The 25,280-nt window shown below is 38.2% G+C and overlaps 1 protein-coding gene across 3 annotated transcripts in view; it reads right to left on the bottom strand.

Moving 5' to 3' along the window:
- The window catches only part of PHYHIPL (phytanoyl-CoA 2-hydroxylase interacting protein like), a 60,909-nt gene that overhangs the window by 5,610 nt on the left and 30,019 nt on the right, over positions 1-25,280 (bottom strand). For all 3 annotated transcript variants that reach the window (XM_054832270.1, XM_054832269.1, XM_054832271.1), the window contains exon 2: positions 4,359-4,555. In XM_054832270.1, coding sequence (XP_054688245.1) covers positions 4,359-4,555 — 197 coding nt within the window. The remainder of the gene's footprint in view (positions 1-4,358; positions 4,556-25,280) is intronic.

Below are 25,280 nucleotides of genomic sequence, written 5' to 3'. Positions count from 1 at the left end.
GTGTATCACACCACAGTGCAACAAAGAAGAATAGCTGCTTGTTATTGAAATCCCTAATTTCTACAGTACCAAAGGCTGCAGCACAGACCATCAAGAGGAAGAGGGGAAAAAAAAAACAACAACCAAACTGCACAGTTTATGCTAGAACTGTGAGTGAAAAGACTCACAGTGGAGTTGAATAATTCTCCACATGGTGTACCCGAGGAGCTGTGATAGAGTGAGAGAGGTATTTAATACTGAATATTTATCACTAATCACAGAATAATAAGATGGCTGCCGTGTGAAAAGTGGGCATTTTAGATAACATCTATAGTTGTCCACTTATATATACACCAGTCCACAGTCACCCACCTATAAATACTAGCACAGTAGTCCCTTAAGGAAAAAAGAAATAGAAAAGAGACATTTTCTGCTCATGATCTGTAAGCAAGCCCTGAAAGGTGGGTTATTTTTTTTCTTATCTTCTATCATGGAAAAATATCTTTCTTTTATTGTTTTTCTGTCATTCTTCAGTTTCTGTATTAAGAAACTGAAAAATTAGTAGCTTGTAATATTACAAGAACTGAAATGTGATTGACGGATAATCAAGGGTAAGATTTTGTTGTCATTTCTTTTTTGCTAATTCTCATTTAAATCAAATAACAGTTGGGAGAAAACTTTCTCTCTAAAGTATTCAGTCATGTCCTCTGAAATAAATAATATATAATAGATAGAGAAAAATTACAAGGAAAAATAAAAGAAACCCCAAATGACATTTAAAGCTACCACCCTGGAAATATATTGCAGAGACATCCCACTGGACTGAATTTGGTACTGCTAATGCAGTCAGCAGCTGCTACAGCTACAATCATTAGTCTTCCTGTCGTCTTTTCTTTGGCATGGTAAAAACTGCCTCCACCTGGGTCACGTCTCTGTGCCCACAACCCGGTGGTGGGGTTTGCCCCATTAATTTTGTCAGTTTTCATGTAACATGAAACAGCCTTGTTGCCCCCCTGCATCAAAGCCTTACCTTCCAGCTGTGTATCAGGAAACTCTTCTAACTGTACCAAAAAGGGGCAGACTACCTAAAACCACATTAAACAGAGGGTTTTATCTCTTGCATAGCTGGGGAGGAGGGGCAGATACGATGCTTTTCACAACTCTAATCTGTTGTTCTTTTTCTAAGCAAACACTTTTTTTTTTTTTTTTAAGGTTGCTATACTGACCTCAGGAAAAAAATGAAATTTCTCTGGGGATTCTTCTCTATTTCTTCCTTTCGTCTCTTTTCTGCTCAGCTCTCATTGCTGGCTGAGCCCCCAAAGAAGTGCAAAGGAGGTTACATGCCAGCTCAAGGACAGCCAGGATTCTGGAGTGGCAGATGGCTGCTCCACCACCAGCACCCACCAGACAACTCTAAAGGTACCTAAACGGCAGTAATTTCCAAGAACAACCTGGAAGCGCTGAATAACTAAGCAGCAAGGTATACGAGTCACACTACCTCTCTCCTTTTTGGGAAAAGATCCCTACTTTGCTGTCCCTTTTAGTTGCCAAAGCAGCAGCTTTCAATTTGCAGCTTTCTTCCATTTCATCTTATCCTTCCCTTTGCCAGATCTGCTTATAGAACACATTGTGGGAACTCAGCACACCCACGTTCTAGTCCTAGTTTTGCTAAATATCTGAGCCTCATTTCTATTACATGGGAATATCATACTTCCATATGTTAAAAAAGAGGGGAGGTATGCAAATTGCTTTGAGAAAAAGATAAAGTCTTATTAGAATTCCAGTCTTTACATACTACTACCAATACAAACCACCTCTTTCACAGATATGATGACTATAGTCATAAATAATAAAACTATACGCACCCTAAATATGCTGGATGTGCTTTATATATTTGCCAAAAGAAAAAGTATTGAAAGGATGAATCATTGATGTACACTCTCCTGGGTACACAAGGAAACAAACAGCCCCCTTTCCTGAGGTACAGCATCTACCTAACAGGTTATGTCTATATGCCGAGTCACTTGCTCACAGCCATGTGAGCAAACTGAGACTTAACACTAACTCTACAAGTTAGAAAATAGTTTAAGCTGGTCATCTGGTTTATCACCTGTGAGAGAGACAGGCATTTGCAGACAGTGATTTAGCCTACTCATCCCTAAGGAAGGATGATTTTTTTCCTCTGAAGATGCCCATCTCCTTCCACAGTCTGACTGCTAGATGACTCCTGAGAGTAAGTCCCAATGCTCTTTTTTATAACGAAGTGGTAGGGCGCACTCTGTTCTTTCTAAAAAGCGCTCGTAGGAGAAGTGGCAGTGATATTCTTCACCTTTATACAACAGCTTTGTTGTATAACAACAAAGGCAATGGATGCGTGGGGGCTGATTCAGTTCCCTCTACATTCTGGGAGGATTGAGTACCTGATGCTGCAGCTGCCAGGTTATCAGCTCCCTACCCAGCAGGTCTGCTGCTGAGCGTCAGCTGTGAAACTTGTGTAACTTCGTTATAGGGAGGAAGGATGCTTGTCCCTAGCCATACTAGGGCTAGGGCAAATTTTGAATTTGAGCAATTTTTAATTGCTCAACAAAAGCTCATTCTAGAAAGTGTGTTATAATTTACTTTGTACTAAAGATGCATGAAAGCAAACACGTATGTGCTCTGGCACAGACAGCTGTTAGAGTATTCAGTCTGTGCAGTTCTCTTGCCCACCCTGTCTGTTGTCTGGATTTCCATCATTCTGGCTCGGGGAAAAAACCAAAACCAAACCAAACCAAAACACAACGCCCCACAGAAAAAGCTTTAACAGGTCACTAACACAATTAATAACAAGAAATTTTAAATTAATTCTCATAAAACATCCAACTTATTCATCATTTTAATTGACAGATTTTAGTCTCCTGTTCTTACAAAACCAATTACCTCTCTCCTTTGACTAAACATTTCATCACAGTAAAAAGCTAGGGAATTGCTATGAAAAACAAAATAAATCTAATGTCTTTTCTTTATTACACTACCAATATCCTTTCCCCCCCTCTCCATTTTAACACTAGTCTCATCACTGTGATCTAGATTTTGAAGTGTATATAGTGTTTGATCTGCTAGGGTGGCTCTACCTTTTACAAAAACAAATTTTACAACTTTACGCCAGTTTGCACATGAATGAGAAAACATGTATATTAAAAAAAATGGAAGAAATTACAAAAGAATCCATCCCAGTAAGCATTTATATTAGAAGGTATATCTATTCCTGTAGTATAAAATGGGAATTCAAATACAAAAGCTGTCACTCCAAAAGTAATAACAGTAAGAAAAAACCAAATATACCCTACTTTATTTGCTACTGCCATTAAAAATGAGTCATAATAAATGCCTATTATAATATTAAATTTGGTAGTGTTTTGCATGCTGGTAGCAACTGCAACACCTTGGCCAAACACGTAAAATTCTTGATTTCAAGCAGTAGTAAATGATTTTTCACTACACTTAATACATATGTTACTTCCAACCACATTAAAAAAAAAAAAAAGTCAAATAAGGAAACATGAAAATTATACACCTGCTATTAACAGAAGTCACAGGAAAAATACTCTCACAATAAAAAGACTCAGAAAAATTAATGGAAATATTTCCTGGTTATCCCACTGGCCTATAAACCAAGAGTAATTTAGGTGTTGATAGAATTAGAGCTCTCATGTGTGTCTGGATGGTTATTTGTGCCTTATCTTTTAGAGATATTGCCAACATTTTTTTTTCAATTTGCAGATGATTGTGTTGTTTAATCTTCTATCTCATTCCATGTTTCTCTAGAAATCTCAGTGTTTCAACTATTCTGAGGCCAAAGGAAGTTTTGCTGGATTTGATAAGTACAGATTCTGCAATGTATTCAATATGTCCCTGCATCGGTGGCTTGAGGAAAGAGGCCAGATGAATATTCAGGTCACAGCGCTGAACGCTGCAAACTAAAATTGCTGGAAGCCTTCCTAGAAGTGCATTAGAATTTGTGACTCGTCTGTTGAAATTACATGTGTTGCTCTCGTGAGTCTGTCACTGAACAAGGACAGGCACAGAATACATAAATTGTTTAAATAATGATTAAGAACTAGTCAGGAATAAAAAAGTCTGTCTCACAATATATTGTACAGGTTCCAAAATTGTTTTCAAATAAAACAGGAAAGGTAATGTTCAGTTTTCTATGAAATGAACACATAGGCTAGAGACAGAGAAGGTATTCAGAGTTAAAAAAAAAAAAAGTCAATCAGATTAATCAAAACCCACTTTTGCTGGATGTCCAATACCTGTTTCCCATGGTCTGCATTAAACACTGAGATTCATCTATTTAAAATCAAGTATTTCCACTTTGATTTTAAAATGAAAATTACCTTATGTTTAAATTTGTTGGAATTCTTGTTTTCTTTCTTGTTGAGATCGATGAAGTAATGAGTAATGCGGTCCTTGGATTTAGAATCCATGTCCCAACAAATCTTGAAGGAATCACATGTGATGTTACTTATTTTGATGTTGTGTGGGACTGGAAGTTCCTCCATCTCTGCAATCCCACTATCTTGTGATTTATTCCCTGCATAAAAAAATAAGCATAATTCATTCAGTTAGAATCAGGTCAGAAAGACCTAACCTGTTTTCTGTGCTCCAATACAATCACATCTCTGAACAGCCTTTCACAAAGTCTTATAGGTGGTACTCAGAAGCAACTATGAGATACAATTATGCAAGTCTCAATGTCAGTGAAATATCAGAAAGGGATGAAATTCCTCATGTGAATAAGCACTAATAACATGTAAGTAGGCTGCATAGACTGGCTAGTAGTGTGCAGTTCCAGTTCCATCTGAAGCTATCTGCTGCTCCAATGTTTAGTTAAGATGCCAGCAACACCCACAGTTAACGTAGTGGCCCTATCCATACCTGTCAGTGAAATAAATACAAATAGAAATCATATTCATGCTAAACCTATTTTTCAAGCACAAAGTAAAACCAATCTCTTCAAGGTTTATAGATGGTGTATGTATATGCACATATGTATACACATATATAAAATACTGTTTCCTTCACAATGAAACAAATAACAGAGATCATTGTGTTGAATCACAGTAAAAGGAACATACACACCAATTTCATTTTCCAGTATTTATTCTCTCTACTCTCTTTGCTCAGTTGAGACCCTGCAGTTTTCTTGGGAGGGTTTTTCTAATTTCTCTAAGTGCATATGGTAGAGGAACACATGCCCATTGATCCAAAAAGCATCACAGGTTCTAAAATTAGGTCTTCCCTTAGTTCTCAAGGCAAACTTGTTGTAGAGCATTCCATAAGCATTAAAACTCAGAAGCATTAGGGATCTTGCACTACATAAGACATAAGTCAAAAGTGAATTTAAAAAAAAAGCAGAAAGATGAGTAAAAAGAAAAAATAGAGAAGATGATGCAAGAGAAGGAGTAAAGAAACACAGCATAAAAAAAAAAATCCAATATAGATAAGAATAGAAACAAACAAAGGAGAAAAACAAGGCAAATGTAAAAAAGAGAGGAAAACTCCCAAATTCTGTCCAGATGAAGAAGATAGGAAGCCCATGCAGAGATGTGAGGCAGCACATTGTCAGAATTAGTTTTATTCACATCTAATTATAGAAAAAGATAGCATTTACACTTCTGTCATAACTGATAAAAACCTGGACACAGAAGGTTAGTCTAGTCAGTAATAATAACAAAAATTTGACTTGGAAAACATTGTGGACATTTCAACCTCTCAACAAACGCTGTCAAAGAATTATACCGACACTTCAATGCAGGAATATTAAGGTTGGCCTGATCGTTCAAAATTCTTCTCATAGGTATGTGAAATTCAATCACAGAGTCTACAAAATCCATATATATTCAGCTAATAGTCTGAAAAAAGTAATTTTACAGATGATTTCAAGAATCAACAATAAGACTTCTCTATTTTTGTTCCATTTTATGCATTTACATCCAACAGGTTGTCTATTCTTCAAACACCCTATTAGTTGGGTTTTTTTTTTCATTTTCAACTAATATCAAAGTCAGATGGTGCATCGTCTCGCTCAAAATCCTGCTCTATTTGTCCCATCCACAATGACATTTCAACAGCTGCAGTGGCTGCAATAGACTCAGAAATATGAGTCATTATTGAAAGCTTTCTGTTCATGTGAAATACATGGTAAGTTCTTTTCCCAACGTGACATTTCAGAAAGCCAGGGAGAAAATGACATTGCTTTCTTTTGTAAGCATTTTGTATCTGAAAAAATGACTGAAAGCTCTACCAGACACACTGAAAAGGCTACATATGATCACGTTTCCAGGAGCAAGGCTCTGTGTTTAAGCAGAAGATGGACTGATGCTGCTGAGGTTCTCAGACCACCGGGAGAACTGGATGGACTCAGATCCCAGCACACTAAATAAATGAATAAAGACCTGAAGAGACATGCAGTCAGGAACCACCAAGCCATATATATCCACAATACGTTAATGTGCAACTTCTTTCCTTCAGAAGTGAGCTTCTATACACTATACCTATGGGCCTTAGCCATGTTACAAACAGCCAAGCTAGTTGAAGCTTCAGAAGACATGTGTAAAGCAGTAATGACCATTGACAAAAAGTAACAGAGATGAAAAAAGGTTTTGGAGCACACCAATGACAGTCAAAGAGCAAAAGTGCTTCTGTAAATGGGTATTTTTTTCTGTACAGTTCTTGGAATTAATGTCTGGCATATATTTTTAGATGTCTGCACTCCTGACCCTTTTAATTTTTTTGCTTAGGAAGTGAATAAATAGTTTATGTAAATGTCTAGCAGAAAATCTCCAGGTAATTTTTAGCAACATTTTAATATAAATCTGAGAAAAAGAAACCACTTGCATTACTAAATGCTAAGCTATCCTTCTTTTGTAATGGAACAAAATCCAAAATAAATACTTCTCTGGAATCTTTAAAGCTCTTTGAAAGTGGAAAAAATCATTTTACAGATTTTGAAATACAAACAGAATATGAACAGAATATGAAACAAGTAAAACACCTCACAATCACCACCAGCAAGCACTACTCCAGTTTCCCTTCTATTTAGAATATAAAGTATCTGTGATATTTGTAACGTACACTTATATTTTGATACATATTTGTGTAGTCCTCAATGTCAAAATCCATTGAGTTGACAGACAATAACAGGAATTTGATAATGATACATAGTATTAATAAGGATAATGATGATTGGTATATGGTGACTTTTGAATAGCAATCGGTGTACCATTGCATGGGAACAAGATAAAAAAGGACAGAGCATGAAAAGCATGTTCTTGGTCTCTTAGATTTGACTGATTTTAGGAACCAAACATGCAGGTGATCAGCTTTGCCCACAGCAGACCCCCTAGCATTCAGGCCACCAAGAAGTTCTGAAGAAACATTCTCTTGTAAAGCACAAGCTCTAAATCAGAATGCAGGTCCTGCAAAAACTAGTGCTTTTCAGTGTTAGGACAGCATTCTGTCCTGAAACGTACTAGAGTATGACATCAAAATATGAGACACAGAGCTTGACATGACCGTACCATAATTAACTAGAAAGAAAGGAAGATGACAGTACAGAGGAGAGTAAGAATATCCTATCCAGTCTGGTAATGTATGTACATCACTTATAACTACTACATTATGTGGAATATTTCCATTAGAGTTTATCAATACTATAAAAGCATTACAACTACTATAATATATAGTTATATAATTATAAGACAAAATAGTAAGAATGGGCAGAATTTTCAATAGCAGAAGGGTAACTTTGAGCTAAACTTGGAAGTCAAGTTTTTAAGAAAATACTACTATCTGCTGTTAAAGTGGGGGTTCAACTAGGGTCTGATAATATTGTCAACCAAACCACTTAAAAATGCTGGCTGCTACAAAAGACTGCTTAGCAGCCTACCTGCTAGTTAAAACCAGAGATTTCAGGTGTGTGGTAAGTGAAATACAGGTGTCATGGAGATCAAAAATGACAGATATAACTGACTTAAAAGGTAACACATTTGTACCTTGCCTTTATTCCACTTGTGCTTTGGTGAATATTTTGAATTGGTTTTCATACTGGAAAGCATGTCCAGTTAAAGCCACTTCTTCTTTATACCAGGATCAATTTAAAGAATAGATCAATATCAGGAAATAGGATGTCTACTAAAAGCAGAAATAGCAGCTGAACTTACTCAAAACCAGCATATATTTGCCCTAAAGGACTCCAAAACTCTAGCTGAAAGGAAGTTACTACTGTTATGGATTTGAAAATAGGTGGAGAAGGCCTTAGAACTGGCTGCTTTCATATTAGCCACTTTGCCACTTCATTGAGGTTAAACTCATCTTTCTTTGATGAAGCATCACAATACAGACAAAAACTGAAAACGAAAGTAGCATAGGAAATGTTGCTCTGAACAGCTTCATACCAAATCAAAGTAGATCAGCCTCCAATTAAAATGGCTACTTAATTTTGCACATTCATGTTGCTTCAACACTGGAAGCCACTGCGGGACTGGATAGAAACACTGCTTTCAGGTCTCTTTTGGGCAGAAACTTACAGAAGAGCTAGTAGTCAAAAAAACCTGGTCTCCCCTGCCAAAAAGCTAGGCACGTCATCCCTGTGTGCTGCAGAAACACCTCTGTTTTAACAAAAAAACAGTTCACTTTTAGAACAGGCAAAAGGGCCCAGTGATTCTTGACCCATATAATAAGAAGTCAAAGACCACTCATGCGTGCATAGGTCACACTGGAAGCATAAGACTTTAAATTTCTTCAAAGCCAAAGAATAAATACAACATGCCAGCTTTACTGAGATCAGCTAGAGAACTGCAAGATTAATGTTTTATGCTCCTATTCACAAGCTTATCTCTCTCTGCCATATCCAGAGTTAAATTTCAAGTTAAATTGTCTAATCAATTTTAAAGCAGTTATGATACTCACTGCTGCAGCTGAGCCAAAATGCTGGCAAATGGGTAACAAACCAATTTTATTTATATACACATAGACACACTTAATTTAGTATCCTCATTATATCTTCTACTTACATAAATTATCACTGAATGGGAAAAATAGGCAGAAAATTCCCATTGAACATTCATGGCTTTCATCTGTCACTATTGGAGACAAATTAAAAGACTTGGAAATTGATAAGTCCACACTGAAAAGATTTGGAAAAAGATTTTTTTTTTGTTTGTTTTGTTTTGTTTAATTTGCCTCGTCACTCAAAACAAGCTGAACCATAACATCTGCAGCAATAGAAGTATGGTGGAAAAGAACCTTAACACAACCTCTGATTGGTAATTACTGAGCATTCACAATCACTGAATTTTTATAATTTTAGAATACTTGATAATTTTTTTTCCTTAGTTCTAAAAATGCAGAACTTCACAGCAGGGCAAAGGACTATGTGCCTACTGATTTTTCATTTCACAGACAAACTGTTTATGTTATCCATAAAAGAAATCCTGAAGGAGCTAATTTGTAATCCACCCTCTAAGCATACTTACAGCTCACATAAGTGAGTTTTATGAAACTAGACCAATAAAATAATACATTTCTGGGTTCCTGTGACCTTGCTTATAGAAGTTTTGACTCTAATATTATCTTGGCAAATACATTCCTGCTATTAAGCATTAACAATGGAAAAAACCCAACTGAAACAGTATGATATACATTTAATGAAGACATAAAATCCCTATACGTACATGTGTATTGCCCATAGTTTGAATTTAATTAATCATTTGGAAACATTAAAAAGATGGGTTCATGCTCAAAGTTTGTATACCGGACATGCTGCAGTAGAACTCCTAAGTATTCAGAACTCATGCGATTTGTATTCAGCAATCAAATCACACTCTCTTTCCTGTAACTCCATCCATAACACTAATATGCCACCTTTCACAGCATTAACTATGTAGCTTGCTGCACTATGCGAGCATGAAAAGTTATTCAGCAGTCAAGAAACAAATGCACAAAAAACAGAACCTGCAAATGACTGAATACAATGACACACTAGCTATCCATCAACAGGGAAAAAACTACAGATATTACAGCCATAATGAGTGTGATTGCTTGTACTCAGTGTGAAGTAAACTCGTGAAATACTCATTCAACTACAATGATGTCAATTAAAAAAAAAGAAATTAAAAGAAGGCAGGGCCAGGTGAAAACCTTTTCTCTGCTGGAGCCGTGAAAGTATCCCTTCAGTAATCATAGATGACAAAATATAACTGTAAAATATTAATATTTATCTGCAATTTAGACTTGGATACTAGGGGGAATGACCATCAAAGTAATATAAGAAGAATTTTCAGATTGCTATTTCCCCTTCATGGTGTTTAGATTCAACCAATTCAGGTATTTGTCCAATATCTGGACAAAAAATATTTATTCATTTTATACGTGGAAAAAATCTAAACAGAATTTGGAATTAAGCGGGAGTCTGTCTAAAACATCACTCAAGCAAATTCAGAACTGTCCTAAGTAGTGGTGGGAAGTTACACATCCCTGAAGTGATGTAAATGTGCTTTCTATCACAGAGCCAAAACATGCCAGGAGAACAACCAACAGAAAAGAGAAGAAAGTGATAAAATGGCTTTTCCTTGCATTACTTTAAAATCTCGTCAACTCTGTTTCCTGCTAAGGCTTTGTCCTTCTGTCCCTCAAGATGCAAATTACATCAGCTTAATGAAGCGTAACTTACATTTTCCTTTAAACCCATTACGAACCCCCCTCAATGTGTATAAATAGATTTGCCTCTTTTGGCATCACACTAGAAAATCTCCAGTTGTATGGACAAAGACAAATCATCTGGTTCCAAGTTTCTTTGTACTCAGGGATAAATCTTCAGTGTCTTTAGAGTCATGTTGTGGGAAACACGGATTTCTGATGCTTTTGGAGGAGACATTCAAAAATCACTATTATGGCTTTCCTAAGCTGCCAACATCATTGCCATGGAACTTTGAAAACATGTTCCTAAAGGATACGTAAAAAACATTAAGGCATTTTAGGCTGTCAATTTGTACTTTGTAAATCTCACGCCTGTCTTTGCATCTGAAATGGTTGCTATTAAGGAGTTTCTTTTTCTGAGGATGAAACTCTTTGCATTTAATATGGTCTAGATTTAAAACAGAACACAGCACAACAGAAACAGTGGAATGCTTGTTAGTGACAGCTATTTCCAGTTACAATCCTGTCTTTTCCAGCTATTAAGTTACACTGAAACATCCTAAGAGCTCACTAGTCTTGCTACCACATTCTCAGCTGAGGAGGTGACAGCTAAATACTTGAGGACAGCAGTTTCTTAAACTTTGATTTCACAACAATTTGCAAAAAAATCTGTTCAAACACTCAATTTAATTTTCCAGAAGACATGGATATATTTAGAGATTTCAAATAAACAGTGTTAAAAGTCATGGAATCTAATAATTCACAAAGAATTTAACTGAAAATACAGAAATGTCAGTACTTGTTAAGGCACTCATTTAAGGCTCATTTAAAACTTGGTAGATGAACAGCAAAGTAAATAACAGGTCCTACTCAAATTCTATCTGAAGACAGGCTGTTCTCTGAATTTACCTCTACCAGCAAGGAAGAAAACAATTCAAGACACTTTCCAAAAGTGAGATCTTTTGACATTTATATGATGAAAAATGGCTTTGTGATGAGGAAAAAAAAGAAAAAAGAAATAAAGAAAAACAAAAAGATGGAAAACTAGGTAATACAAAACACATATTTTAGGGGGACTATACAGACAATAAAGAAAACTAAGCCTATGTAACATGAGGTTCCTGAAAAACCTCCATCTCTAACACTGACCTGTGGCCCAGGATTGAAAGTTTGCTACAAAAAGGAAAGCCTAGATTCAGTGGTAATTGTTCCACTCATCCAGAGTGTGGCTGTCTGTGCTAAAGCAGCTCAAAGCAGCCTCTAGGTTGCTGCAATTTTTTACTGCAGGTAAGAAACTCAGAAGCTACTGAACTAACTGGGAATGCCAAAAGCACAAGGAAGCCCTGGTGATATCCCACAACTAGCAACTGGGAGGAAAGCCAGTGGAACAGTCGCCATGCCACTTCTACGTCACCACAATGTTCTTCTATCCTGACGTAATTGGTTCACATAGTTTGGGGTTTATCTGGGCTGCTGTCACGCAGAAGATAGTGCACTAAGTGCTGCACTGTCAGCTCCACGAAAACCTAGGAATTTGATAAGGGAAATGTGACTAAGGTTTGTGAGCCAGAAAATAAGCAAGGTGAGACTGTACCCACATAGCACAAAATTAAAAGCTGACACTGGATCCTTAATACATTCTGGGAAGATATCTGAAAATCAAAAGATACATAGATGAGGATGTGAGTCATAGAGGAATGAACTGTAAAGGTAAAGCAATTTTTGAGACCTCGAAAAATGACGTTTACATTATACACAGTTACCAATAGCACAGGTAATAAACATATCAAAAGTCAAACAAAAATCTTATAATACAAATGACATTTTTTTAAAAAAATCCCCTTTTTAAGATCTTAAATATATCCATTGGGGAAAACAGAAAGTCTTTTTCTCAAGTTAACATTTTCAATACAATGAGAGACATTAGCTATGACCTTTTGAAGTAGAAATATTTGATGAGAGGGGATGGACTTCAAAAAGAGCACCTATGTACCATGATGTAAGAAATCCTCTTACTAGATATTGATAGTAACAACTGAAAACAACTCACTTAGAAACAGGTACTCCCATAAAATGAACAGAGACATCTTTATACCTTCTGAAATGGAAAAATTTCTACCTTTCCTTGTCTTGATATTTCAACTGATTGTTTATATATCAGCTCTATAAAGGTAAAATATTAAGGTTTGTAATTCTAGAAAACTGATATGGACTGACAATATTTGAGTACTATAATTCAGACTGAATTCTCCAACTTACTGGGGAGGTATTTTATTTCCTCAAAAATTCAGTGGGACGGAGAATTCTTCTTTCTGTATAACTGTCAAAAATGACAGGAAAGTGCCATGAAATTATATATTAGCTGCATACTTCAACTTTAACTAAGCAAAAATACAATATCATATTTTTCTCCTGAGCTCTGGAATGAATGGGTCCCTGTTCAACTGCTAGCTATATAAAATTGTTTTACAGGACCAGGACAATATGTCCTTACTAAGCAAATAACCTGAATATCAAGAATTTCAGTGTTCACTGCAACACCTTGTTCAAGAGACACAATGAAATCACACAGAGGAAATACAAATACAACAACATCTGTTAGGCCATTTATGTGGCACTTCTCCAGGATAGCTATTCTATTTCAAAGTTCAACTTGCTATCCATAAGTAACATTTATGCTTTATTTGTGCTTCTTTTCATGTACAAAAAAAGATATGAGCGAATAGTGTCAGACTCTTAGATGTCTCTCTCTCCTCTCCCCCAGAATCCTGGCAAACTAACTCCCAATGCAGATTTTTATATTAATATAAGCATATGTAAGAATATTTTCTAAATAAGTATCCTTGTAAAACCAATTCCTACATTAGATAGAGAATACCTGGATCTATAAATCCTGTTAGAGGGATAAACCTCTCTAAATATTCTCATTTCCTCCCCATGTCTGATACTACTGTTCTGCATTTTCTATTAAGATAATGTGCACTGTCCAAAAATTTAAAAAATAGTTTTGAAAATAAAGCATTACTTATTTATAGCTATAATATACACATCTATATTTACTGAGTGTTTTTTAAATGCTTGTATACGTTCAGATTCTCTTGTTACTTGGTTTTAACTCAAGGCTTAATTTAGCTGTTTCCTACTAATCTATACATACGATTGACTTCAGCAGGAATATTCCACATCGCAAAAGAAAGAGAACACAACTAGACTCTGCAAGCACAACTGTACCTGTAGTAGAGCTGCCTTCTTCAACAGGGAGAGTACCCCAAAATTGTGCCTACATAAAGCACTGAGCAATCTCCAGATTGTCTAGTTTCTGTATTAAAGAATTTCAGCCTCTTACAAAGGACTCAATTCTTGCTCCATCTTACATGGAGAACAAATGAACTCTACAAGTGGTCCCATGATTCAAATCAGGAGCAGCCCAATATCTCAATCCTGCCACTGACAGCAACAAATGTGCAGGCTCTTAGTTCCCACCAACCAGCGCCCCGTGCTGTCCCACGACTCGTTTCTCGCTGCCTGCTGGCAGCTACAGGACTGAAACCTTGTTCTGCAAGCAGCCTCTTGTTTTACGAAGATGGCTCAGAGACTCAGTTGCTACCTGACAGGAGATGTAATACAGCAACTGATGGACAGTGCATAATGAAAGAAAAGAATTCCGCACAGTCTTCAAGTTTTGCCATTTACTTGAATACTAACTCAACTGAGATGCTCATTTGCCCTCAGCAAAAGCACTTTACTATCATGTATTTTGAGATCTTGTGCAGATGGGACTTCAGGGGCTTAGTTTCCTCAGACAAGTTTAAGTGTGTTTTCCACTAACACCAATGGGAATACACAATGCAACTGTGGCAAAGCTGACAGCTAGCAAATAAATTACACTGGTATATTTTGGAATACAATTATGCCATAAGAACTGTAGGGCTGTGGTTTACAGGTCAAGCATTCTCTCAGTGGACACTGAATGCAACGTTAGGTTCAACAGGAAATTAAGTATCTGTACAGAGAAGGTTAGTATAATTATTAAGCAGAAAGCAATTAGTCCCATTATAACATTTGTGTGGAACATAAATTTTGGCTTAAGTACAAAATTCTCAAGAGTGGAATTTTTGGGCCATATGTACTCCTTCAAAGTTAAAGATAATAAAATCCAAACATGTCTTTACTTCTTAAAAATGACAGTAGACACACTAACAAGGGAAAAAGCAGGAACAACATTTGCTCCTGCAATAAGACCATAGATGTCTGAGGAATTACACCTAGAATGAATTTTATACAAAAGACGCATCCTCTAATCAAAAACAAAGGCTACCGTCCAAAAGATTTTATACATATGACTTGCAACAATGTTCATGTGCAATATTGATATGATGCACTACTGTGGAAACCAGTAATAATCTTACTGTGCTAGGAAAGAAGAAAATACTAACAAAGACCAACATCAGCCTTGGGCAGTGAGTCTCCTCAGGCTCACTTTCCATTCAGTGAAGAAAGGCAGATTCCTAAATTGGATAATCTGAGAACCTACAGTTAGCTCTCACATTTACCTTTGCCTTAGAGGAGACTAATTTCTTCAGAGACTAGAAGTGGAGGTCACAGAAGCTAAGAGCTAGCTGAAGTTATCCTTTGTAATTTTTTCCTAAATTACATTTGCAAATTCTCATGATTTTCATGACGCAACAGCAACCTCTGATAATTTGCAAGATTCCTGCCTATGGTGGGTTGACCCTGGCTGTATGCCAGGTGCCCACCAAAGCTGCTCTATCACTACCCTCCTCAGCTGGACAGAGGAGAGGAGCCAACACGGCTTCACTAAGGGCAAATCATGCCTGACAAATTTGGTGGCCTTCTATGATGGGGTTACAGTGTTGATGGATAAGGGAAGGGCAGCTGACATCATCTACCTGGACTTGTGCAAGGCATTTGACACTGTCCCGCATGACATCCTTGTCTCTAAATTGGAGAGACACGGATTCCATGGATGGACCACTCAGTGGATAAGGAATTGGCTGGATGGTCGCACTCAAAGAGTTGCGTTCAACGGCTCAATGTCCAAGTGGAGAACAGTGATGAGTGGTGTTCCTCAGGGGTCGGTACTGGGACCGGCACTGTTCAACATCTTTGTTGGCGACATGGACAGTGGGATCGAGTGCACCCTCAGCAAGTTTGCCGACGACGCCAAGCTGTGTGGTGTGGTCAACACACTGGAGGGAAGGGATGCCATCCAGAGGGACCTTGACAGGCTGGAGAGGTGGGCCTGTGTGAACCGCATGAAGTTCAACAAGGCCAAGTGCAAGGTCCTGCACGTGGGTCAGCGCAATCCCAAGCATGACTATAGGCTGGGCGAGGAATGGATTGAAAGCAGCACCGAGGAGGAGGACTTGGGGGTATTGATTGATGAGAAGCTCAACATGAGCCGGCAGTGTGCGCTTGCAGCCCAGAAAGCCAGCCATATCCTGGGCTGCATCAAAAGAGGTGTGACCAGCAGGTTGAGGAAGGTGATCCTGCCCCTCTACTCCACTCTTCTGAGACCCCACCTGGAGTACTGCGTCCAGCTCTGGGGGCCCCAGTACAGGAGAGACATGGAGCTGTTGGAACAAGTCCAGAGGAGGGCCACGAAGCTGATCAGAGGGCTGGAGCACCTCTCCTATGAGGACAGGCTGAGAGAGTTGGGGTTGTTCAGCCTGGAGAAAAGGAGGCTCCAGGGAGATCTAACTGCAGCTTACCAGTACCTGAAGGGGGCCTACAGGAAAGATGGTGAGGGACTGTTTATGAGGGAGTGTAGTGACAGGACAAGGGGTAATGGGTTTAAGCTGAAGGAGGGTCGATTTAGATCAGATGTTAGAAAGAAATTCTTTACTGTCAGAGTGGTGAGGCACTGGCACAGGTTGCCCAGAGGAGCTGTGGATGCCCCCTCCCTGGAAGTGTTTAAGACCAGGTTGGATGAGGCTTTGGGCAACCTGGTCTAGTGGAGGGTGTCCCTGCCCGCAGCAGGGGGGTTGGAACTAGATGGTCTTTAAGGTCCCTTCCAACCCAAACCATTTTATGATTCTATGAAAATATAACAAAAGGCTCGTGGGTCAAGATAAGGATAGTAATTGGGAGAGGTAACAGGCAAAACACAGAATGAACAAAGCTAGAGAGTGGAATGATTGTGGAGAATTTCTGTTGTTCTAACTGTGGTGAGGGGACAAGGGGTGGATTGTGTGTGTAAATTGTCCACTTTCATTCAGTGTCGTGATGATGTTATTTTGATTTTGGTGTGGGGAAATTTTTTTGTTGTTGATATGACGGAAGTTTGTGAAGATTGTGTGATGAATGTGGATTTTAGTAATAATTCTTAAATAGGTGATTCACAGAGGTGAGGGGTGGAATGTGTTTGGTTTATGTGGCAAGGCTTTGTTAGGTGGATGACTACAGTGGTGGCTTCTGTGAGAAGCTGCTAGAAGCTTCCTCCACGTCCGATAGAGCCAACGCTAGCCAGCCCCAAGACGGACTCACCACTGGCCAAGGCTAAGCCCATCAGCCACGGTGGCAGCACCTCTGGGATAACATAGTTAAGAAGGGGAAAAAAAAACCCAGGAGCAATTGTAGCCAGAGAGGAGTGAGAAGATGTGAGAACAACAACCCTGCAGACACCAAGGTCAGGGAGAGGAGGTGGTCCAGGTGCCGGAGCAGAGATTCCCCTGCAGCCCATGGAGAAGGCCATGGTGAGGCAGGCTGTCCCCCTGCAGCACATGGAGGTCCATGGTGGAGCTGATATCCACCTGCAGCCCGTGGAGGATGCCACACCAGAGCAGGTGGATGCACCCGAAGGAGGCTGCGTTCCCATGGGAAGCCCATGCTGGAGCAGGCTCCTGGCAGGACTTGTGACCCCGTGGGGGACCCACGCTGGAGCAGTCTGCTCCTGAAGGTCTGCACCCTGTGGAAGGAGCTCACACTGGAGCAGCTCAGGAAGAACTGCAGCCTCCGGCAAGGACTCACGTTGGAGAAGTTCATGGAGGACTGTCTCCCGTGGGAGGGACCACATCCTGGAGCAGGGGAAGAATGTGAGGAGTCCTCCCCCTGAGGAGGAAGAAGCGGCAGAGACAACGTATGATGAACTGACCACTACCCTCATTCCCTGTCCCCCTGTGCCGCTGCAGGGGAGGAGGGAGAGAAATCGGAGATGAAGTTGAGCCCGGAAAGAAGGGAGGGGTAGGGGGAAGGTGTTTTTAAGAATTGGTTTCATTTCTCATTACTCGACTCTGATTTGATTGGCAATAAATTAAATTAATTTTCCCAAGTCAAGTCTGATTTGCCCATGACAGTAATTGGTGAGTGATCTCCCTGTCCTTATCTCGACTCATGAGCCTTTCATTACATTTTCTCTCCCCTGACCAGCTGAAGAGGGCAGTGATAGAGCAGCTTTGGTGGGCACCTGGTGTCCAGCCAGGGTCAACCCACCATATTGCCAAAGAGAAACAAGAAAAAGAATATGGTGGGGAAAAAAGTATTACACTGCGGCTAATTTCTGAACTCCCATAGCAAAGAAATCTGCATCTCACTGACTCAGAAATATCCTCTGGACTGATACTTTAAAAGGGATAAAGAATAATTTCTCCAAATTTCTGTGTGAAATACTTCAGAGTTTTTCACTTATCCCCACAATATTTTTTCTGAAAGCACTAATAGGATCAAACATCTCAGAACTGTTTAAGCTTGAATATGGATTAATTTATATCTTGCTAACTGCAATTATAGCTAAATTATTTAATAATGGTAATTTAATTAATTTTAATATAAAAATTATGTATTTAATTGCATCATTAAACTAATTTCTCAAAATAATTGTTTCCTCCTTTGTTATTAGCATAAAGAAAAATCAGATCTATCACTGTGAGTTGTCCTCTGTTGTTATCAGCCAATTGTTTCAATTCAGTGTCAATACTTCCTTTGATTTTTGACCCATCCTTAGCTGAAGCAAAAAATTAAGTAACATTTGGTAACATCTTCAAAAGTACCTAAATGATTTAGAAGAATCTTACTGAAATTAATGGGATTTTAGCTGAGTTACTTGAGAGCTTCTGAAAACTTGGCTGCAAATGTTTAACAATTCATACCTACGGCTGAAAGTGAATTGTGGAGGCACACATGAGTCACATGAGTTTCACAAACCCAAAGCATAAGACGAAACCTGACTGAAAATCTGATCAATGGCTAATATGGCAATGCTGACCTTATTCTTTCAGAAAGATTAAATTCTTATTGGGTATCCTGATGTCTTAGAAGTGCTTAGTATTTATACTTTACTCATTCAAAACTAAACCACATTTTCAGAATGTCAATAGCAACCAAAAACCTAGACTTTCTGATAGAGAAATGGAAATAGATGTAAGTCTCTGTTGATACAATGACACCTTTTTGAGTTTCCCTTACTCCTTATGGATATTCTTTGGAAAAATATTTTTATGAAAACTGGATGCCTCTATGCTTATCTATAAAGTACTTGGTGTTCCACAAGGCTGGGCCACTATTACCCAAATTTTCCTCTTTTTTTTTGCATTTTTATTACAGGTAAGTTGAGGAGTGATAACTCAGTAAAATGCTAAGCTAAACACACATGTGCGCACACAAAATTTAATTTTCATTGTCTTAAAAATATATGGGTAAATTATGAAAAAGGAGGAATTTCATTATCAGATAAAAACATGCAACTGGAAGGTTGTGAATAATCATGTATGTACACATTTCTTCACTAAGCACCAGGAAAACTGCAAGACACTAAAAAACCACCTAGCACAGAAGATTAAATTGACATGCCATCATGCCTACTTTTCCCCTTCTCTAAGATATGCAGATGTACCAGTCCTACCATGCTCTAAGCACTGACCAAATCTTTGGGGTAGAGAGGAGTGGTGGGATCTCCTTTTATGACCCATGAATATCAAAACCAAGTAAACTGAATTGGCCACATAAGCTGAGATTGAGTGCAAATAACACCGCCAAACATCAGCATCTTGCCCATCATCCTGTCTGCTGAGTGACTCGTATATGCAAAAAGACTTATACTGATAAGCACTTCTCCTACACTGCTTATACTAAAGACGTGGGTTTATTTTTTACTGTACCTTGTCATGCTGAAGTTAAACAAGCTTCTCTGCAACCTTCTATGGAATGAGAATTGCAGTGTGGCAAAAATAGCTACCACTGCACTACAACTCCTACTGGCAAACCATTGGTTTTTATGCCTCTGACTGTGAGAGCTAGACTAGTGAAATTCTACCTTCTTGAAATCAAACAGGACAATATAGTAGACCACAAACGCTAAACCACCACAGTATTTACTACTAACTAAAGTAATGCTCCCATTTTGCTCAGCACAGCAAGCTTACAGTACATGGGTGGTAAGCGGCTCTTCTCAGCATGTGTTGACTACAAGATGTATTTAAAAAACAAATTTTAATTAAAATGAATGTTTCTCAGCTGCTGAAAGGGAAATAAAGTAATAAGGGATGTAAAAGGCTCTAAACCATCTTCTAGCTTAATTTAAATGTCATTTAAAAATTAAAACGAACTTTACAGCTACTTATACATACTAGAATTTGCATATAATGCATACCTTCGATTACATGGAATTCCATATTTTGAAAGCAAGTAACTACATCAGAAAGACTACTATAAAAGCAGATCAATTTATCATGTGTACTTTATTCATTTAGCAGGAGAAGTCTGCATGGTCAGGTATCTATGAATCCTTATGAAATTCTGACCATACTTCAGACTGCACTCAGACCCATTTTGTGGTGTATTTTCAGAATGATGCTATCTCAGTACTGTTTTGCTGGAAAACAGGGAGTGACCTTTTTCAACAGACCCCCACCCTGTTGATTACTAAAGGGCAGATTCTGGAGCAGGAGGGGATCTGGTGTTTCTTATGGCACGAGGTTTTTCTCTTCTGATGAATAAACAAGTACAGCTGCCTCTGAGACCGTGGAACTGCCTATGTCTCCAAGACTAACAATGAAAGAAAACAGATCTCATAGATGAAGACATTGACTGTATGACCCTGGACAAGTTGCTTGGGGCCAGATTCCGATCCAAGTTACACTGCTCTGGGTCACTGGCCTAATTGCTCCAATGCTCTTCATCTAACACAGTGTAACTGAGGGCAAAGCATTGGCCTTAATCTTCATTGGTTTTAGTATTAACTCTATATTAGAGAAGTGAGTGTTCTTTCATGATTTGTGCTTTCACATGTCACTCAACAAAAGAGAGAGACAAACAAACACTTTCACGTCAGTTTATTACCATGGACCTCACGCTCATACTTGTTGACCTCATTCTTATTTGGCTGGCAATAACTTGTGCCATTTATTGCAGCTCTGCCTTAATCAAACCCAAAAATGTGTTCTCTACTTCAAGTTAAGTCATGTGAGTTCAAATCTAGCAAGGAGAGGCAGCCTTGTATTCAAAGGAGCTTTAATCTGACCTGCCAGCTTGTCTGAAAACTGCAACTGCCTTGATCACACAAGCATTTTCATTTAAAAACCACTTTTCTTTCAAGCAAAGGGAAGCCCAGAGAGAAAGGCAAAACTCATCACTTGAAGGGCAGCAGAGAGAACTCAAGGCTGGGGAACACAATTTTACTAAGCATTTTTCTTGAGAAATTAGGGTGCTCAGCATGAGTGGGCTTTTGTAACTCACTGCACACCCAGGCAATCTGCAGCATGAATGAGCATTTCTTTACTTCAGCACACTGGTAATTGCTGTGTGCTTTTCACACAGATCTCTTGTAAGGGATAGGATTTGGCTCGGGTTTATACCCATTTGTGCTTTTTAACTGTGATTTGAAATGTATTACATATTCACAATAGTTCAGGAAATTCTACTCTGTAACTTGTACAATTTTTTAAAATTTACTTTTTATGCAGGTTTCAGACTTTCTCTCAGGCCCTGACAAATAAAGGATATAGGGGTTTTGAGAGCCTTTTCTGGAAGGAGCTGGAGTTGTTTTGTTTCATTTTTAGCTGGTTTCCCAGGGCAACCAAACATAGTCAAGGTCTTTGGATGTGGGTCTGTCACTGGTTGACTGTTACCAACTTTTGAACCTCTGACAAGAGTAGAGAGGTCATAGAGAACTTAGGTTGCTGCCAGTTTCATTAAGGTAGGCAAGCATGCAGAAATTAGAGAGGACCCTGTTACATACTCACTTATCAAGGGGAAAGCTACAATGAATTCAAGCTTGTCACAGATACTAGAATATACAAATGACACAGCTATGAATACTATAGTCAAAAGAAATCTTTAAGCAGAGTTTTGTTGATGTTAGAGTTCACCCCTCTCTAAGACACGGTATGGCATATAGACTGTGTGGGTTTACTAGAAGTCTCTAATGAAGATTGTCTAATGAAGAGGAGAAAACTCAGACTGAAGTTTTGATGTAATTAAAAGAAACATATAACAATTCTGAACTGTCAGATTCAAAACCATTGGAATGCCAAGGTCCTCAATAGTTCCAGAATTAATTTTTTTAAAAAGTACAGCTGAGTTGGATACTTTAAATATTTTCCATTATGAAGTCTTCTGTAGTCTTATAATTCAGGCTATCAAACAGTCATTAGATTGTAACAAGTGATCAGTTATGATCACGGTAAGACAAAATTGAATTATTACCTATAAAGGAGTAGCTGCACAACCTACTACAAAATCACTAAGCCATCCAAGTCCCCTTGGGTGTGTTACTTTAAAAGAATTCATATTTAGCTTCGGTTTTCATCTTTTGGATTTACAGCATTTAAAAGCATCTCAGGTAATGCTTTCCAACTCAGACTCCCTACTATATGAGCTAAATATAACAAGCATACTAAGATATACTGAAGAATTTAGTTTCACTGTATGTCTTCCATCTCAAGAACTGCACACTTGCATTAGGGCTGACAGCCTCACCAGGCAGTCTAGGTGGTTTGTTGATGGTTTGCTCAAGGAAGCAACCCAGAAACCAGCTGAGCATTACAGAATATATAAAAATAGAAGGAGGAGAATCAGTATGTTATTCTTCACATACGGAATCTGATTCTGTCTTCCCTGTACTTGTACAGTTACAAGAAAGCATAGAGTACCAGACATGTTCCTACTACACAGATCATGCTGGGGCATCTGGCTACCTGACATGTCACAAAATATGAAATTAAACTCTCATATTTGAGAAAGGCTGCTATACTCAGATCTCTGTAAATCAAATATGACTTAAGAGCCCCATGCTACTTAAAGAGTGACAAAGTGAAGTACAGAAGCAACATATTCAATGGGCCAAGGTTCCAAAGCATGGTACAAAACAGTTCATAGACAGAGGAAACAAAGAAATGTACCTGGAGTTTCAGGTGCCTCCATCTAGGGGGGAAGAGAAAGTAACCTCTACACATGGGCAGAGGTGAGACAATCCCAATAAACTGCCTGTGAAGTCTTACTGCTCAAATCTGTCCTTTCACAAAGGGTAAGGTTGTAGCTATGTCATCAGAGCACATGTAATACTGACTAAAAATCCAGTATGTTCCACACAAGAGGAACAGAACTCTTTGATGTAATGGATTCAGTGAGCAGATAGGCTGGGGCATTTTCAGTTCCTATGATTAGAAATATGCTTTGAAATTACATTGAAAGTGTAAAGGCTAGAAATTCGTCAGAAATATTAGCATTCTGAAAGCCATATGTTTACTACTGAGCATTTATATTAAATTACCAGCATAAAATCCATCATAAAAGTGTAAGTGTATATTTACTTTATGTCATCAGATGTACCTTAGAAGCATTAAAATACAATCTGCTGCACACTCTGTTCTTAATTTTATCCCTTAGTTTATATAAACTCATGTATAATTTCCCTTTACATAAGTTAGATTGAAGGGACCAACGACACAGCATGAATCACTTCACCGATACTTGTATACTAGTACTTATGGCTGGCCAAGGTTGAAAGAGTCTTTTAACATCTTTTTATCCTGCTGATTTTGAAGTCCATATGTCTTCAGCTATGAATGCACATAGAAGTGAACTGCAAAAAACCCCCAGAATATTCTTTTTAAAATGTTATTTCTAAGCCAAAACTAAAGACAGGTAAAATTCAGATAAACTGCAGTTTAAAGAGAGAAATTCCAAAATGTCTATCTATATGAAATAAAGTAGAATACACACAACAAAAGTTAGGAAAATACAGTAGTTGTAAGATCTTAATCATGCTGGGTTACGAATGCAAATTTACACAAAGTCTTATTGAAGCCAATGGAACAGCTCAGAGAATAAATTTATGGGATGCTTCTGACAATTGCAAACTGCAGAATTATCCTAATGAGAGTGCATATACAAAGCTCAACATGGGAATTCCTCAAACTATGCTTCTCCTAGAGCTGCCAGCTGTGTCTGACTTAACAGTATCGGAGAAATAAACGTCAGATGCCACTCTATACTTGGAACTAAGAAAGAGTGCAACTCATAATACTTTCTGTCATTCTGCAGGAATGAAAGAGTAACACCAAACTAGTTTTAAGGTCTCCCCTTTTTGGCAGCAGGTAGAACCGTCACGGCTCAGAGAAACTGTTGTTAGGTTATAAAAACTAGCTAATCATTGTTTTTGAAAACATCCATGCAAAACAGCTTGTTCATTCAAGCATAAATAAAACAAGAACATTCTTTGGAAACAATAAAATAAAATTGATTAATGATTCAACTACAAACACCGCTGTGAAAATTGATCCAGCTACAAACACTACAATGAATTCTAACCAAAGCTTCTGTGCTGAAGGAAACATTTTCAAGGTCAAATAAAGGAAGCTCCACTGCATAACAAAACCTAGTGTGAAAACCACAGGAAATGATCCTGGAGCAGTGCTTTCTTTAGTTCCAACATCATAAACATTGTAATTGTTCATACTTTCCTATAGTAGTGACATATTTTATAAAATGTGTCATATAGTGGTAATGTTAGTACTATTTTTTCAGACATGTTTATAAATTTTTGAAGAAAGCAGTCTGCAAGTGAAATGCTTAAAACTTCTATCAAAAGAGAAAAGACAACCTAGTGGATGATTCTGGGATGTGTTCAGCCAGAATTAAATGTAGACTTCCAGGTCACATAAAGCACAAAAGGCCATGCATGCTGGCAGCACGGCAGATGTACCTACTGTACCAAGTGGACTAAGAAAAACAAACCCAGACTGTAAGAACTTTTAAAGATTACTTCCTCAATTGTGGTTAAAGATGCTGGCACTCCTTCAGCAGCACAAAGGAAACTGAAAATTATCTTATTCAGAAAAGCTGGGGCCTCCAGCATGGTATACAGAGGCAATGAATAATAAAAAGTGGAGGAAATTACAAAGGATTGGTAAAGAAGATCTTTCTAGATTTGGGAGGAAAAAATGGAAAATTAATGAAGCAGGGAAGTCCCAGAAGGAAAACCCAAGGTCAGGGAGATAAGCTTTAGCAAGCCTTTGGAGACAAAACAATGCCTGACCAGAACCCATTCAAAAATGAATGATGAAATACTAAAGAACTCTAAATAAGAATGTGACATAGTCTCTCCTCCCCCCACCTTACATGACAAAAGCAATATTCTGCTTGTTCTAGAAGCTATGGCT

Source organism: Grus americana, chromosome 7 (genome assembly GCF_028858705.1).
Source record: "Grus americana isolate bGruAme1 chromosome 7, bGruAme1.mat, whole genome shotgun sequence".
NCBI lineage: Eukaryota > Metazoa > Chordata > Aves > Gruiformes > Gruidae > Grus > Grus americana.
Note: the sequence above shows the minus strand (reverse complement) of the source record. Positions and strands in the feature narration are given on the sequence as shown.